General features: G+C 47.5%; 1 protein-coding gene across 2 annotated transcripts; it reads left to right on the top strand.

The window, feature by feature from the left end:
- The first annotated feature begins 2,174 nt into the window (after window positions 1-2,174).
- Window positions 2,175-17,204, top strand: LOC117042040 (E3 ubiquitin-protein ligase TRIM7-like). Of its 2 annotated transcripts, none has more exons than XM_033141487.1 (7): window positions 2,175-2,872; window positions 6,892-6,987; window positions 8,286-8,516; window positions 12,875-12,897; window positions 13,380-13,492; window positions 15,109-15,144; window positions 16,650-17,204. In XM_033141487.1, the coding sequence occupies exons 1-7, from the start codon at window positions 2,306-2,308 to the stop codon at window positions 17,162-17,164; spliced, it is 1,581 nt and encodes a 526-aa protein (XP_032997378.1). In that variant the 5' UTR covers window positions 2,175-2,305; the 3' UTR covers window positions 17,165-17,204. The 2 variants fall into 2 exon arrangements, with proteins under 2 accessions (XP_032997378.1, XP_032997377.1); XM_033141486.1 differs by having other exon boundaries at window positions 2,176-2,872; window positions 13,377-13,492.
- The last annotated feature ends 292 nt before the right edge of the window (window positions 17,205-17,496 follow it).

The following is a 17,496-nucleotide window of genomic DNA, read 5'->3' as shown; positions in this document are numbered from 1 at the left end:
GGACAGAGCAATGGGAGCTCGCCCTGTCGCAGGGATTCAAGCCTCCAGTCTTCTTATTGGCAAGCCTAAGAGACTCGGTGGTTTAGACCACAGCGCCACCCGTGTCCCCTGCTGGTGCTGATGAACTTCCACACTGGCCCTTGATTCCTGCCTTGCTGGCCAGTGTAATGGCAGTTGTTTCTTCAGAGGATATACCTGAACGTGGAGGTGCTCTGTCACTTGTTCACTTCTCTCTCCGCTGTCCCAACCCCTTGTGCAGACTCCTGTCGCTCTGCCACTTCTAGCCCAGCTGTGGCGCCTTCTCATTGGGCTTTCTGGATGGGAGAGGGACACACAACATGGTGGGCTTCAAAGTTCAGTGCTTTGAATTGCACTTGGAAACAAACGTGCAACCAGTGGAGATGACTTAGCAAAGGAATAATACTCATTCTGCTAACCTCAGACGGTGATCTGGTAGTTGTACTGGAAATCTCCACCTGGTTCAAGGGGAGGAGCCCCTTGTAACACATTTTACAGTCATCCAATGTAGATGTTACTAAGGGTTGAGGGATGGCTCAGTTGGTGGACCATGCGGCTTCTAATCTCGGGGTGGGCTGTGGGTTCGAGCCTCACATTGGGCAACAGATCCCTGAATTGCAGGGGCTTGGACTAGATGATCCTCACGGTCCTTTCCAATTGGTTCGTAGGAAGGGGAGCAACTGAGTACAAGCTGCAGCTGGTGAAAGGTGCAACCAAGATGTCAATCTGCTGCTTAGCAGGGAATGTGCACACAATTCTAACTTCTCAGGCCTTCCTCCTCCAGCTTTTGGGCCTGCATTCAGTGCCATACTTGCACATGGCACTGCTGAAGGAGTTCCAAAGTGTTCTTCGAAATAGAGGAGATGAAAATAGGTAGAGCTGGCTGGGTGTCATCCACCTACTGATAAAAAAAAACAAGCCCGGTTCTCCAGGTAGCATGAAATGGCTGGATGTCAAAACAGCGTGGGAATTGAGGTGGATCCCTGCGGAACCCTATAAACAGCACTCCCCCCCCCCCCAGCACCATATTCTTAATAAGCCCTTCCAGGAAAGGTGAACTATTGTGGAGATCCTATACCTGCCTACTCAGAAGTAAGCCCCACCAAACTTAATAAGGTTTGCTCCCAGGCAGGAGCACGTCAGGGCTTGAGGGATAAAGTCCTTTGTCGCTCAAATAACACTAAACTGAAACAGTATGCCTTTTGTGTTACTTTCTGCCCAGGAAGAGCCAGTGATGAACTTGGATGGGCAGAGTCAGAGAAGTGCCAGACGAGAAGGCTATTAACTGGAAAGACGACTGCCTGCAGCTCAGTAGTTTTATCACCTGGGGCAGCTGCACCCAGATTACTGTAGCTCCTGACACATTCCTAGTAACCTTTTCTTCAGACTGCTGCGATTCTTTCTTGCTAGTCTTGCCTCCGTTCTCATTTCAAGTCAGTGCAGTGCAATGCTAGTCATTACTCATTGAATCACTATTGGAGGGAAAACACAATTAAGATGCCATGGGATTAGGATTGTGGTGGTTCTATGCTCTGAATGAACGTATTTTCAGATGCCACCCTCCAGTGCTCCCTACCGCTAGGCAGGCTTTCCCAAACTTGGGTCTCCAGCTGTTTTTGGACTACAACTCCTGTCATCCCTAGTTAGCAGGACCAGTGGTCCGGGATCATGGGAATTGTAGTCCAAAAACAGCCAAAGGCCCAAGCCTGCTCTAAAAGGCATCACAAAGTTATAATATTGAACTCAGTTTACAAGTACCAAAAATCAGCCCCGAAATGTGGGGAGCAGTGATAGAAGCTGTGCACCTGGGTTCCTACAGAATGCCTTTCCCATGTGGCTATTTAGAACCAGGCTTACGATGATGATGATGATTTATTAAATTTGTATACTGCCCTATACCCGCAGGTCTCGGGGCGGTTCACAAGATAAAATCACAATATAAAAACACAAAATATTTGCGATTAAAAACAAAACAACAAACCAATAATGCCCCCTTATACATCTGAGACTATCGGGGACAGTGTCCAGATGCAAAGGAATGACTATTCTGGCACGGTGGAGCCTACTCAGCTCTAATGTTAGAAATGAATCATTATCCCTAACCCTTCTGAGGCAAATGAAATGCCACCTGTCACGTGGGCACATGAAGCTTCTCTTCTGTGTCTGCAGCCCAAACGAGGCCTTCTGCTGCTCCTTTTCTCTCCTCTCTTGAAACTCTGAACAGGCCTAAACAGTTCGCTCCCCGGTCCTGACTTGTTGCCAATTTAAGAAACCAGAAACTCCTGACATGACCTCGGGGCACCAGCTGGTTTCTGGCTCAGGAAGGCCCGCCTTGTGTTTCGTGCCAAGCATTCGTTCCCTGTATGCAGTTAAAGGAGAAGAAGACGGTGGAGGAGGAGGAAGAGGCGACGGCACTCCAGACGGCCAGGAAGGAGCCATGGCCGCCGTCTTCCTGCCGGGCAACCTTCAGGATGAAGCCACTTGCTCCGTCTGCCTGGAGTACTTCAAGGACCCCGTCTCCATCGAGTGCGGCCACAACTTCTGCCGCTCCTGCATCGCCAAGAGCTGGAAGAGCCTGGAGAGCGATTTCCCCTGCCCTCAGTGCAGGGAGGTTTTCAAGGAGAAGAGCTTCAGGCCCAACAGGCAGTTGGCCAACATGTCCGAGATCATCAGCCAGTTCATCATGCATGGCGGCAAGGGACTGGATGAGGACGGGCTCTGCGAGAAGCACAAGGAGGCCCTGAAGCTCTACTGCAAGGACGACCAGAAGACCATCTGCGTGGTGTGCGACCGGTCTCGGGACCACAGGCCTCACACCGTGGTGCCCATAGAGGAGGCTGCCCAGGAATACAAGGTAAGAGATCGCATGCGCTGGTGTTCTGCGCAGGTGTGGTGGGAGTGGCCCATAGCTGGATTGCTCAAAGGCCTTTAGATGGACATTGTTTGCTGCTAAGAGGACAACCCCTAAAGCTGAGAGGAAAACTCTCTCCAGAATTTGTGGAAGGGGAGTGGAGGAGAGCAGAGGGGAAGGGATGGCAGACCCTCGGATCTCAGGCTGGGACTGCCATTGGTTTTCGCTTTTCCAGGAGGCCTAGAACGAAAGTGGGAGGCATAGGCGTCTGTCACTCTCTGAGCCCCCTCAGGATGTTGTCATCATCACATAAGAGCCCACCCACCTGTCATATTTGGTCCACAAGGGGCCCAGGAGTTTATGATCTGAAAATATTCCCCCCCCTCCTGCTCCCATTACTATATGATAGATAGGACCCAGGCAGTATTATCTCTCTCTCCCCTGATGCAGGATATAAATATTATTTAAACTGTAAAAGTTCCATGTTGAACTTTGGTTAAAGGCACAGGATAGAAACTGGTATCAAAAGCTGAAAGCTGCAGGTTTCAAGGATGAACATAGAGAATTTGATTCCGTTTGCATTTACAAGCAAACCTAATTTGCACTTTCCAAAGCAGTACGCAACTAAAACACAGCAATCTTCCCAAATTTGCACGTCTCTGAATTTTGCAGCGCAGTTCTCCAATCACGTAATGTGTACAGATATGCATGTACTAGAGTAAAGTGTGCATACAAGTGCATATACAGTATTAGTGAAAATAGTAAAAAGGAATGCACTGTAGAAGAGAAATTGCTTTGCAGAAAGGTGTATTTTATTCAAAAGTGCATACGAAGTTGTGTCGGTGGGGGGGAAATTTGCACTGAAATGCTGAGTTTTTATGAGGGCGGGGTTTTCGTTTGTTTACAAAAATGCACAAACTGATGTCGAATTGTGGAGGGTAGGCCTTGAGAATAGAAAAAATGAGAAGCTGAGAGAAAAATGGACAGGTGTGCCCATCCCTAGTCTGGATGTGGCTTCTTAGAATAGCCAAGCATGGCAGTGCCTGCCTAGATATTTCTGCTCAGTAGTTAGCCCCATTGAGCTCAATGGGACTGTCTCCCAGGTAAGGGTGCATAGATTGCAGCTTGAATTTCCCATTAGAGGGCAGGCATAAGTTGCACCTGTGCTGCTTGTCCTTGTCAGGAAGGAAAAGGTTAAGCAAGTAACCAAATTCCCGATCTATTTCTGGGAGGGAGAGTTCCCAAAGTGGGAATAAGGTCACAGGCTGACACTGTTTCTCTGGAGAGCAGGAGCCCAGCTTGCTCTTTGGCTGTGCAGTGCCAAATAGCTACTTAAAATAGAATATACAGCTGGTGAAGGAGGGATGCGCAAAAACCAGCAGACAATCACGGAAATAATAATCCAATACGAAATACACAAAACCGTGAAAAACTCTGAAATATGAACTATAAAAAATAAATTATCCCAACAAATTGACAGAAAATGGCATAACTTAACACATATCTACAAGTATCTCCTCAAAGGCGTAGCCTATGGCATACTTTCCAAATATCATCAACTCTTAAAGTGCAAAGTTCCATATGCAATACTATGTGCTGTAGAGTGATTGTACAATGAATGCTCATAGATATTGTGTATACAGCAAAGTCTCTCAAACGTCCTCGTCTGTCCTCCAACGGGTGGCTAGCTTGAGGTCTCCCCGTTTCACTGGTACAGGTTCTTCAAAGGAATGGACTTCCTCGACAGAAATACAGAAATACAATTTAGGTAAAGGTAAAGGGACCCCTGACCATTAGGTCCAGTCGTGGATGACTCTGGGGTTGCGGCACTCATCTCTCTTTATTGGCCAAGGGAGCCAGTGTACAGCCTCCGGGTCATGTGGCCAGCATGACTAAGTCGCTTCTGGTGAACCAGAGCAGTGCACGGAAACGCCGTTTACTTCCCGCTGGAGCGGTACCTACCGTATTTATCTACTTGCACTTTGACGTGCTTTTGAACTGCTAGGTTGGCAGCAGCTGGGACCGAGCAATGGGAGCTCACCCCATCGCGGGGATTCGAACCGCTGACCTTCTGATCAACAAGCCCTAGGATCTGTGGTTTAACCCACAGTGCCACCCGCATCCCATTAACAAAATTTAACCATGGCTAAAAAGCTCCAGCAACTCTAACGTTCATCACTCTGGCTAGCCTGAGCACATTGAGAAGATGACCCTCCTTTTAATACTCCTTGATGTCTATTGTAGGTCAACGCATTAAAATGGTAAGCAGGACCTCATCCAAGCCAGGGATCACTAGGTTTGAGCTTCATAACCTGTCTTCGGTAGGCTATCCATCAGCGTTAAGCATGTGAAATAATACACAGCCAACTGTGGACTGCATCCCCCTCGTCAATCATCCTTGTGGCAGTGGCCTACGTGAGAATTGTTGCCCGTTCCTCCAAGTCTGAGACTGCAGCTTTGAGTCCAGAAGCATCTAATTTTAGAAATTAAACATTGGGGGTGTAATAAATCCTTGTCATGTGGGCGTTAGTGCTGCTAGGTGGAACAGCAAGGCAAACAACTGCATCGCCTTTCTCTCCTTTCAGCTTCTGAGTGGAGGCAGGATCGCTGGCTTGAAACACCTGGCAACCCTAATGGGCACTGGCAGTTGCAACTCCATTCCACTCCACACACACACACACACACACACACACTGCCAGATTTACGTATAAGCTAAACAAGCTATAGTTTACGGCCCCACTCTCTTGGGGCCCCCCAAAAAAATTAAAGGGAAAAAACCCCACTATATGTACATTTCCAAAATATAAGATAAAAAAACAAATTAAATAAAACCTACATACAGCAACAGTGTTTTGTGTTGTATAGGCTCCTATGATGTAAGTGATGGGCCCCGCCTGCTAGACTGCTCCCTAAAATATCACTGGTTTGCTCATTTCTATATATAGGGTGCCTACATTCTACATGGACTGGTTGCGTGGCAACATGTGCAAATGGCTTTATATACCTATTAGGTCCATAAATTTACCACATAGCATATATCCAACACAAAAAACATCGACAATTTGTTGTTGACAAAGGACAGCTGGGCATATAAAGGGCCCCATTACCTTCAGTAGTTTAGGGCCTCATCAAACCTAAATCCGGCCCTGCCTGTGTGCGTACACACACACACACACACACACACACACACACACACACACACCTACCTACCTACATACTCAAATCCCTGCAAAAATACAAGTTGCTGTCAGGGATGGCGTGGTCCTGGAGGGTCCAATGAATTCTGCCTAACCTGGCATTCCTCTTGCCAATAGGATTTCCCACTTTTATCAGACTGGAGAGATCCTGATTCAATTCCTCACTCACCCATGGAGCCCAAATGGGTGACTATCACAATCTCTCGGCCTACTCTATTTCACGGGGCTGTTTTGTAAGGATGAGGTGGGTCAAATTATTGCAGAGCAGCTTCACCCCCCTGGAAGAAAGCTGGGATAGAAATGCAGTAAATAAACAGAATGCCGTAGTTGCTCGAGAAGCAGAAATTCTTGAGGCTAAGCCTTCTGCATCACTGTCCCACCAAGATTTCTGCGCTTGGATTCCCACTTAATGCAACTCCTTCTCATTAGTAGCATTGGGCCCTGCCTTAAACTGAGACAGACCACTGGTCCATCTAGCTTGGTACTGTTTTTATGGCTATATATATATATATATATACATAGCCAGAGTCTTTCTCGGAGAGCAGGTCTTCCCAACCCCTACCAGCTGGATGTTAAACTTGTAATATTCTGCATGCAAAACGCATGCCGTTTTTATACGGATGGTGAACTGCAGCCTGATGCAGCAAAAATATGCGATGGGACCAACTGACTGCTATCTCTCAGTTATCAGTATAAAAGTTGTTTGGTGGCTCTAGGTATGGATTGGACTTTCTCCTGCAGAACAGATACCAAAGTGCACAAACAATGCAGGAACTTTAAATAATAATTAAAAAAAACAAACAATTTTATGTTTTTGGATCTTAGGAACAAATTCAGACCCGTTTGGATTTCTTGAAAAAAGAGAGACAAGAGCTTCTGGAATTCAAAACACAGGACGACAAGAAAAGCCAAGACCTTTTGGTGGGTATATAATATAACAGAGCTGAAAAGTGTTGAATGGGGGCCTGCTCTTTTTGCCTTTCATAACAGCTTAATATTGCGATGAAGTGTGGAGCTGGTAAAGCAGAGATAAGCATTATCATGCGCTGCACATGTCTGCCCATCTAGCTACTCTCGAAGGCGCATGACAAGAATTTGAAAACCCACAGTCAAACATTACTGCACAGAGAACAGAAGTCTTTGGCTACGTCCTCACTCAGAAGAGAGAATATAAATGTGCTTTAACATTGCTTCTGGGTTACATGGCCGTAGAGTACAAGGGGAATCTGGATGAGTTCCAGAGCAACAGGTTCACAGCCAAAGACCTCTCTTCTGTGTGCCAATTGCCTTCATGGGCAGGCACCTTAGTTACGTGGCTGGTTAAAGCAGTTTCAACTCATAACAGACTCAGAGCATAAATTTATAGTGCAGATGACAAACTAGGTGAAAGGTTAGGAGTGTGCCTTGTAATTTTTGCAAATTATTACTCTGTTCCTTATCCTCTGCTGCCATCTATTGTTTGTACTTATTTATCCAGTTACAGGTAGGTAGCCGTGTTGGTCTGCCGTAGTCAAAACAAAATAAAAAATTAAAAAATTCCTTCCAGTAGCACCTTAGAGACCAACTAAGTTTGTTCTTGGTATGAGCTTCCGTGTATCTGAAGAAGTGTGTATGTACATGAAAGCTCATACCAAGAACAAACTTAGTTGGTCTCTAAGGTGCTACTGGAAGGAATTTTTTTACTTACTTATCATTACTCTCTATCTATTCTACAGCCTTTGTGGAAGCAAAAAGATGCTTCCCAGGTGCTGCTATTTTGGGGGCAGGATTCAAATTGCATGCCGGCAAATTCAGGTTACATGATTAAAGTGGATTTGGAGCTTGTAAGCAACAAACCTACATCCCACAATGCTTTTTGAAATAAGGAAAGTGATGGCAACATGTATTGGAAAGTGTAAGTTTGGCTGTCATCCCAAAACACGACAGTAGTAATTTAAGGAGAGGCTCTTTTTAAAGGCAGAGTAATGGTAAGGTTACAGGTTTTAGGGGGTCAGTCTGGATGACACCCAGGGGTCCCTTAAAAACCTGTGATCCTGTGTGGATGCGGTTAGAATCTATAAGAGGCAAGCGGCCAAACCCCAAACCCCAAAAACACCATTCTGAAGGGCCCTTTTATTGACACCATTCTGACATTAGTTGGCCCCAAAGTTGTGTTTTGAGACTGTTTGGTGGCGTTAGCCCTTCCGCTAACGGGCAATCTTGGTTTTTGTTCCTTTAAGAAAACTATAGAGACTGAGAGACAGAAGGTCCTCTCTGAATTTGAAGGGATGCGCCAGTTTCTGCATGAACAAGAGCAGCTTCTTCTGGGTCAGCTGGACAAGATGGAGAAGGGCATCAACAAGAGGCAGAACGAGAACATCACCGAGCTCTCCAAGGAGATTTCTCTCCTCAACAAACTCATTGCTGACCTGGAAGAGAAAATCCAAGAGCCAGTGCTCGATTTCCTCAAGGTAAGACTTTCCAAAAAAAAAAATTACGCCTGCATCCCAGAGACTTTGTGCAAAGCCAAGCCTATTATCACCAGCATCGCCTATAAAGTATCTGACACACTGCGCCATGATAGACGTCTGGATGCGTGCACACTTGCAGAACTCGCATGACCTGTTGTACTTTCTTGATCAAGTACTTAGAAACCTTGCCTCAGGAAGTTGCTTTCCTCATGGAAAGTAAAAGCCATGTTATCTCTGCTTTGGCAGTGCTGGATTTGACCAGAATATTGACATTTAGGGTGGTCTCCTAGGCCACATTCACACTGTACTTTTAAAGCACCATGATACCACTTCAAACAGTCATAAAAAGTTAAAGGTCAAGGACCCCTGACAGTTAAGTCCAGTCGCGAACGACTCTGGGGTTGCGCCGCTCATCTTGCTTTACTGGTCGAGGGAGCCGACATTTGTCCGCAGACAGTTTTTCTGGGTCATGTGGCCAGCATGACTAAGCCGCTTCTGGCGAAACCAGAGCAGCGCACGGAAACGCCGTTTATCTTCCCGCCACAGCGGTACCTATTTATGTAATTACACTGGTGTGCTTTCGAACTGCTAGGTTGGCAGGAGCTGGAACTGAACAAGGGGAACTCACCCTGTCGCGGGGATTCAAACCGCCGACCTTCCAATCAGCAAGCCCAAGGCTCAGTGGTTTACACCACAGCGCCACCCACGTCTCAAATAGTTTCCCCCAAAGAATTCTGGGAGCTATAGTCTGTTAAGGGTGCTGAGAGTCGTTAGGAGACTTCTATTCCCCTCACAGACTACAATTCCCAGAGTTCCCTGGGAAGAAGGATTGATTGTTAAGCCACTCTGGAGATTGTAGGTCATGGAGGCGGGGGTCTCCTAACAACTCTTCATTAAGGGTGCTGAGAGTTGCAGGTGAAGCTTTTTACAGCACAAAGTGAAGCATTATTACTTGCTAACATCTGCGGATCAAGCAGCTGTCAAAAGCAGAGGAGCCAGGGATTTAGGAAGAATGTCGGACGCCCTGACATCCCCTCAAATTGAATTCAAACAGGACTGAGGTTCTTTCGATTCAGAAACAATATTTTCTGATTTCTGTATCGTGGGGGGGGGGAGGGAGAGAAATTCTCCCCCTCACCCCAGTCACTTGAAAATTGCTCTGCAGAAAAACTGTGCTCTGTGGTGTTGATTTTTAAGCCTTGGTTTTTCTGTTTGCCACCGCTCTCAAGTTGCACCTAATGTTTCCATGCCAAGCAGTTTCTTTGACCTATTTAAAGGCTGCAGCATTCCTTGCTGAGGATGGCTGTAGCCCAGAAATCTGGGCTGTGGTCTCTTTCTATACATAGCATACTGTACTAAGGACATCATCACGATCATGAGAAAGACCACTACACACACACACACACACTTTTATTAACTTTCAAAATTTTAAACATATATAGTCAAAAAGCAATTTTGTATTTTCTCTAATTTTGCCAGCATCCCACCCCTTTTCCAACAGAGTTGTTTTTTCTCTCCTGCTGCTGCACCCTGTCTTCTACCTATCAAATCCGAACCAGGACCATGTTATACTTTAACCACCACTCCACAAATGGTGGGCAATCCTGGCATGAGCATTGGTGGCGGTGTGGTGGCTGTGGACTAAACACTTGGACACCCTCTCTGCCGGCTTCCAGCCGTTCTCCAGACAGCTGCCGCAATACACAGAAGTTAGCTGTTGGGAATTGCAGTGGAAGAACCCTTTGAAAAAGCGCCTGTGACTCCTGCATCTATATGGCGGTGGATGCAGCCAGATGGAGTGGCGACTCGAAAACTAGAATGCCATACACCAAGGCGATCCTTCCGTCAGGGCAAGCGCTTAGGTTTGCCAGATGGAACGACCCTTGCCCTGATCCACAGGCCCAAAGGAGGTGCCTGTTGAAGTGTAGGTGGGTTCCCACGAGGCAAGTCACAGTGATAACAGCAAGAACCTTTGTTGAACTAACAGAACTGGACAACAGGGGCAAAGCAACTGCTTGGATACATTTCTGAAGGCCTGGGGCACGCCCACTCCCAACGTGATTGGCTATCTAAACTTCCAAGCTGCGAATCATGACTCAAGAGTTTAAGGGCCAATGGCAGAGGCCCAAATCCTGATATGTACTGTGATTGGATATCATGTATCGAATTGGAACACAGGGGCTCAGAATCCTTAGTCCAGGCCAGGCACCCCCAACCTGCAGCCCTCCAGATGTTTTGGCCTACAACTCCCATGATCCTTAGCTAACAGGACCAGTGGTCAGGGATGATGGGAATTGTAGTCCAAAACATCTGTAGGGCCGAAGGTTGGGGGTGCCTGGTCCAGAATCAAGCTCAGGCAAACACAGACCACAGAATACATAACACCTGTGTCAAGTGGTTTGATGCAGGGATACCAAAGAAGGATGCCAGAAATGCCAGAGGGATGCCCCTCTCTGACGCTGGGATCCAATGCTGCGAGCAGGCTTCAGCTCCACCCCATAGCTCACCCCACACACCCTGGTTGGCGATTGCAGAAGATACACTGCAGGGGCAAACACAGAAACAGCAAGTGACTGTCATGACTTTCGACTCCTGGGCAAACATTTTATGCATTAATTGTACAGAAAACTGTCACCCATGAAGGGGGAGCAGGAAAAATCTTAAACACGTAGCAGAGTTTCCAAAAAAACGGAAACAAAAACAAACCACAGACCAGAGGCAATTGTACTTCATCCAGCAGAGCTTTACTTTCTACTGAAGGCAAATGAGCATAAATGGTCACAAATCCAGTACAATCAGGATTGCCACAGTCCATAAAAATCCAGTTGCAGCAAAAAACAATAAAACTTACACTTAAAAGAACTTATAATAAGACTAAACCTTAACACTAAGCACACAGAAACAGAACATGAGAACAAAGAGACAGAAAAACAGAAAGTGAGTGAGACCCAGACAGAAACATAACAGAAGCAGTCGGCTGTACACAGCTTCCCAGAAGAAATGTAACCCAAACAAAACAAACAAACAAAAAACCTTCTTCTTGTTTCATTCACATAGAAATAAACCTTCTAGGACCCTCTTGAACTAATCAGAATAGGAAAGATCTCTACGTATCACATCAATACTTTCCGTACGAAGAAATGCAAACTGACAAAAACGCCATACGTCAGTTTGGCCAGAATCTCCCATCGGTCCACAGGTGGCAGGCATCTAACTCTGTCTCCTCTTCCTAGGCCAATAGCCAAGCATCCCAAGACAACAGAGATAAGCGTGGCATCAAAGCTGGCCAATTAGCGTATATCAAAGCAAGCAGATAAACATAGTGAGCTCATTCTTGCAGCAACTACTACTAATTAGTCTCGGGGTTATCTTGACTACCAAGATGGCCTTTACAGGCCTTAAGGAACAAATATTCACCGTTTGGTTCTACACACTCCTCCTCTCTTCCCCCTGCATGCTGTTCCAGGGTGTCAAGGACTGGCTGGATGCCGAGGTGTGGTGGGAGGCAGCAGCTGGGGGCCCCTCTTGGGCACCCCCAGGGGAAGAAGGCTCAGAGCCCGGGGATTGGTGGTGGGACGACGGTGAGTGGCCAGAGGGAGCAGACCGGGAGGAGGAGGAGGTGTCGGAAGCTAAAGAGGTAACAGGTTTTTAGTGAGCAGGAATAGGCTGTGGCAGAGAGAAGCCCAGAGGCAGAAGCGGAGGTTGGAGAGGAGGTGGACCAAGAGGCTGTGGAAGAATCCAGGGAGTCTTCCCCTCCTGCTGTGACCAGCTCCCCTCTGGTCTCCCAGAACCCAAAGAGGTATGAAGAGGGTGGAGCAAAGACAGACAAGGCGTCGGAGTCTCAGGTTGCTTGGGAAAGACCCAGGGCAGGAGGAGGCTTAGAGAGCTGTGGGAAGGCAAGGACCTTCCATCCTCGCAACTGCCTCATTGGGGCAAGAGCTACGGGGAAGAATTGCTGTGCTCACTAGGCCTGAGCTGCTGTTTCTTTGAAAGAGTTAAATTCACTGACACCTTGTGAGTTACTGCTGACCTGCAACCGATACCCGCCCTGACGCTCCCCCCCCCCCGTTCAAGTTGATTGCTGGGTGGGGTGAGAAGATGGGGGAAGCCCTGTTGCACATGCAGAAATCATTGTGCGGGGTTTTGCTGACGCGACTGGTTAGCTGAATCCCACCCATTGCCTCTGGAATTTATGTGAATAAAACGGGAAGCAATTGCAGGGGGTTGGACTAGATGGCCCCCTGGGTCCCTTCCAAGTCGACGGTTCTAATTCAAAAATGAAATTAAATGAAACGTGTTAGATGACTGCTCTTCTCTCAACCCTCTTTCCCTCCCCTCTCCTGTTTCTTCTCTTCCAGGATGTGACAAGTGCCCTAATCAGGTATGGAGCTGCATTTTCACCCCCCCCCCCTTTTGTTCTTTGTTCATGAACCAACTGAAAGGTCAGTGTCAGCCATTCAGGGAAGTAGAGTCTCAGAGGCATATGCTGCAGGCTGCAGCCCAGGTGACTCTCTCGGGTCATTACAAATCCCAGGCTCCTTATAACCACTTTGGGTGTGAATACGATCCGTCTCCACCCTCGCAATCTCAGCTTTCCATCACCTACATAGGCAGCCAGGCTGGCAGCTCTCAGATAGAAGTAGGGAGTGCGGGGAGGGCTAGGGAGAAAGGAAGAGTTGTTTTCTTGTTTATTTGTGCAGCAGCGAAGCCACCGGGGTGAAGTTCAACCCTTGAAGCCTCATATGTAAAAAGCAAAACAAAACAAAAAACAACCCCTCTTAAACTGGGAGGCAAAGCTTTGCTCTTTTGTCTGTCGTAACTCTCGGTTCAGTAACTCTTCTAATTTTCGCAACCTGTCAGAAGTGATGACCTTAAATGTCAGAGGCCGGTCCCCGTTTCTTCTGACATGAAGGGCCACACCTGCAATTTCTCTCTGAAGACCGTGGTCCTCAAGGGAGTGCTAAAGAAATTCAAAGGTAAAGAGAAGCGACACCTCTCCGTTCAAATCCAATCTTGGTATTTTAGCATCCGAAAGCGGCAGCTTTGGCTTGTGGCATGGGGTGCCAATCGCCCAGCACACAGAGCATGCTCAGTGAGAGGCCAACCCGTTTCTTTCAGTCTCTGTAACAATTTGCATTATTGATTTTACAGAAGACTGATGGCAGCCTGAAAGAACTGCTTTCTTAATTGACCAGCGCAGGGGTTGTCAACCTGGTCCCTACTGCCCACTAGTGAGCGTTGCAGGATTCTAGGTGGGCGGTAGGGGGTTCTGCGGCACAAGGTGAATCCTCCTTCCATCGAGCACTGGTGGGCGGTAAGGAAATGTTACCACCAAGAAAGATGCATTAGTGGGCGGTAGGTATAAAAAGGTTGACTACCGCCTGGACTAACGGGATGCGTTGTTGCAGTGCAGCGATGGCCTCTGCGCTAGCTGGATTTTCCAAAAGGGTTTAGACAAATTCACCTGCTAGCCAGCAGTTTGTGGGATGCTCTTCCCGAAGAGGCCTGCTCTGTATTCCTCTTTTGCACCGGACAGGGGTGGGATTTGCTGCCTCTACCAAAGGCTATTAATCATGGTGGCCGTAAGGAGCAGCCTCCATGTTCAGAGGGAGGGGGCAATAACGGGGGGGGGGGGGGAGCAGCTGCCTCCATGTCCTGCTTGCGGCCTTCCCAGAGGACACTGCTGGAATCAGAATGTTGTACTACAGTGGTACCTCGGGTTAAGAACGTAATTCGTTCCGGAGGTCCGTTCTTAACCTGAAACTGTTCTTAACCTGAAGCACCACTTTAGCTAATGGGGCCTCCCGCTGCCGCTGCGCTGCCAGAGCACGATTTTTGTTCTTATCCTGAAGCAAAGTTCTTAACCTGAAGCGTTATTTCTGGGTTAGCGGAATATGTAACCTGAAGCGTATGTAACCCGAAGTACTACTGTACAGGGGTGGAGAACCTCTGGCCTCTGGGCCTACCTGGTCCCATCATTTGGCCAGTGAGGTCGGTTTGGCTTAGCTTCGCCCACCTGCCCTACACCTGGCATCAGATATGGGGCAGGTAAAGAGACAGCAGAGTTGGGGGGGGGGATAGGTTGCAGGCAACCTGTTCAGCAGCACCTACGAAGCCCTGTGCACATGGTTTTGCAAGCCCCGACAATCAGCTGGTGCAGACAGCTGTAACCGGCAGATCAGTAACATGGAACAAGTGGGTCTATGCCAGCCTTCATCAAGCTGGTGCCCTCCAAATAATTTGGACTACAACTCCCATCAGCCCCTGGAGGGTGCCAGATTGGGAAAGACTGGTATATGCCATTGACAATATTTGTTTATGACACAGAGGTTACGAACCGTTTCCATTCTCTTATATGGGTCTCTGTGTACATGTTTGCATATATGCATATCGAGTGTGCTGATTGTAACTGTAAGAGGAGTTAAATTAAATCACACACACACACACACACTGAAAAAATTCTGTGTACCCAATGAAAAACAGTGGGTACTGTATAGTATAATATGTACATACATATGATTATTGGACAGAATCTCTTTCTGCTGTTCCTGATTAGCCCCGATTTTCATTAATGGGCTTCCTCTTCCTTCAGATCACCTGCGGGATGAATTGGGGAAAGGTGAGAAAGGTAAGTGCTGGTAATCAGCTAGACTTTCTGAAGAACCAGATCACACACCTGAATGTGCAAAGCAGACGTTGTGTGTATAGGGCACGCAAGTTAATACGTACCGGTATATCCAGAAAGGAGTTTCAAGGGTAGTTTTTCAAGGCATTTAATAAAAACCTCTGCCAGTCTCCTGTATTCTCTGTTTTCAGTAATGTCGCTGATGAATACAGTCATAGCTCAAAAGCTCATGGTTGCTGCATTGGCTTTGGGCAGAAGGTGGTGAACACTCAAACCATAAATTGAATGGCCACCTGTCAGGGATTATGTATATAGTGGTTTGTTTCCCAGCTCAGTTGAGGGAGGAGCAAAGTGAAAGTGCTTGAGCTGTGTGAACAAGCTAGGACAGAAATGCCCACACCATACATTTAAAGCACCTTCAACTCCCATTTAAATCGTGTGGCTTTGCCCAAAGAATTATGGGAAGTGCAGTTTAACACACACACACACACACACACACACACACACACACACACACAAACACCCTGCTACAGAGCTATAATTCTCAGCGCTCTTAAGAAACTAGTTCTCTGAATTTTTAGGGAGGGAGAGTCCTGTGGTTTAAACGTACGTTGAATGTGCAGTCAGTGTATGCTGTGATCCTAATTTATTTATCTTATGTCTCTGTGTTTCATCCCAGCACAACCTATTTAAAACATCATCATCATCATCATCATCATCATTTAAATTTGTCTACTGCCCTATACCCGCAGGTCTCGGGGAGGTTCGCAAGATGAATTCACAAGATAAAAGCACAAAATACATAATCAGAATAAAAAACAACAACAATGACCCAATAACGCCCCCTCCAACACATTTTAAAAGGGCATTGGGTGTCCGAATCGTGAAACCTGTTATAGAAACCTGTTTTCCTGCTTGGCATGGGGTTGGACTGGATGGCCCTTGTGGTCTCTTCCAACTCTGTGATTCTATGAAATTCTAAGGTCTCAAATATAGAATAAATGTTCATAAGTGCACAAGCTAAACACACATAAATGTATAAACCACATGTCTAAAATAGTACAGGAGAGCAATCCCAAAGCCATCTCGGCTCTTCTAAAGTCTCTAAATATTTCCTCTGCCTCCTTAATCCCCGTTGCCTGAGAACAGGTAGGCAGATAGCAACCTGGGGAAGTTCCTGAAGGGATTCCTCTCCTATACCCGGTGCTTTTTTCTCTTTTAAAAATGTTTAGGGGTACTCTCATTTTGACTCAAGAAAATTGCAATTTTATTATAGCTCAAATCGGGGAAAATAAATACATTAAATGGACAAAAGTACAGAGATTACCTGCGCCCCCTCCCCCCAGAAGAAAGCACTGCCTGTATATCTATGAACCTCCTTGGTATTGTCATTGTTTGCCCAGATGCTTTGCACTGAGGGATGCCTGGCATATGCCCTTCCTCACTGTTAATTTCCGCTGTTGTTCCCGCGGGGGTGTCGACTTAACGCTTATTATCCTGCCTCCTAGAGGAGCTGCTCCTGGACCCAGAGACGGCCAACCACCTCCTCATCCTCTCCGCGGACCTCAAGGGCGTGAGGATGGGCTGCAGAAAGCAAGACCTACCTGACAACCCCAAGCGCTTCGACACCAACTCCCGCGTCCTGTCCACCGAGGGTTTCAAGTCGGGGAGGCATTACTGGGAGGTGGAGGTGGGGTCCGCCGACGGCTGGGCCTTTGGGGTGGCCAAGGAGTCGGTGCGCAGGAAAGGCCTGACCCAGTTTAGCCCCGAAGAGGGCATCTGGGCATTGCAGCAAACGGGCGGGCGGTACTGGGCAGTCACGGTCCCCAAGCGGACCCCGATTTTCATCCCCGAGAGGCTCCACAAAGTGAGGGTTTACTTGGACTACGAAGGGGAAGAGGTGTCCTTCTACAACGCTGACAACATGCAGCACATTTTCACCTTCAACGTCGCCTTTACGGAGAGGGTGTTTCCTCTCTTCTCCGTTTGCTCCACTGTCACCTACATTAAACTTTGCTCCTGAGGGCAGAAGGGTGCTTCGTTCCAAGGGAGGGGGGGCAGCTACATTATTTGCGCGCTTGCTTTCGATGCCAAGGCGCCCGTCCCTGGGGGCGACCACCGAGGAGGGCGCCGTAGTCACATAACCTTGTTGTGACGGCTGCAGGAAAAGTGCTTGGGGGTGGGAAATGCCTTCAGATGCGCTGGGGGTGGAGCAAGATGGCAGGGGTGTGTGTCTCCTGCTTAAAACATTGGAAAGAGGCACTTACCAATCTGTGTTGAAAGCTAAGGGCCGTGCAAGGCCGTTGGTTTGCCCCTAGGTTACTCAAAGGCATGTAGAGAACAAGCCTAGTTGCG

The sequence above is a fragment of the Lacerta agilis genome, chromosome 2 (assembly GCF_009819535.1).
Source record: "Lacerta agilis isolate rLacAgi1 chromosome 2, rLacAgi1.pri, whole genome shotgun sequence".
NCBI classification, from domain to species: Eukaryota; Metazoa; Chordata; class Lepidosauria; order Squamata; family Lacertidae; genus Lacerta; species Lacerta agilis.
This window is presented reverse-complemented; position numbering and strand designations above follow the sequence as displayed.

Bases quoted from the DNA above. Each gene is read 5' to 3' on its own strand.
- LOC117042040 (XM_033141486.1), top strand. From the start codon at position 2,306: ATGACCTCGGGGCACCAGCTGGTTTCTGGCTCAGGAAGGCCCGCCTTG. The intron at 2,873-6,891 runs GTAAGAGATCGC...TTTGGATCTTAG, and splicing joins AGGCTGCCCAGGAATACAAG to GAACAAATTCAGACCCGTTT. The intron at 15,145-16,649 runs GTAAGTGCTGGT...CCTGCCTCCTAG, and splicing joins ATTGGGGAAAGGTGAGAAAG to AGGAGCTGCTCCTGGACCCA.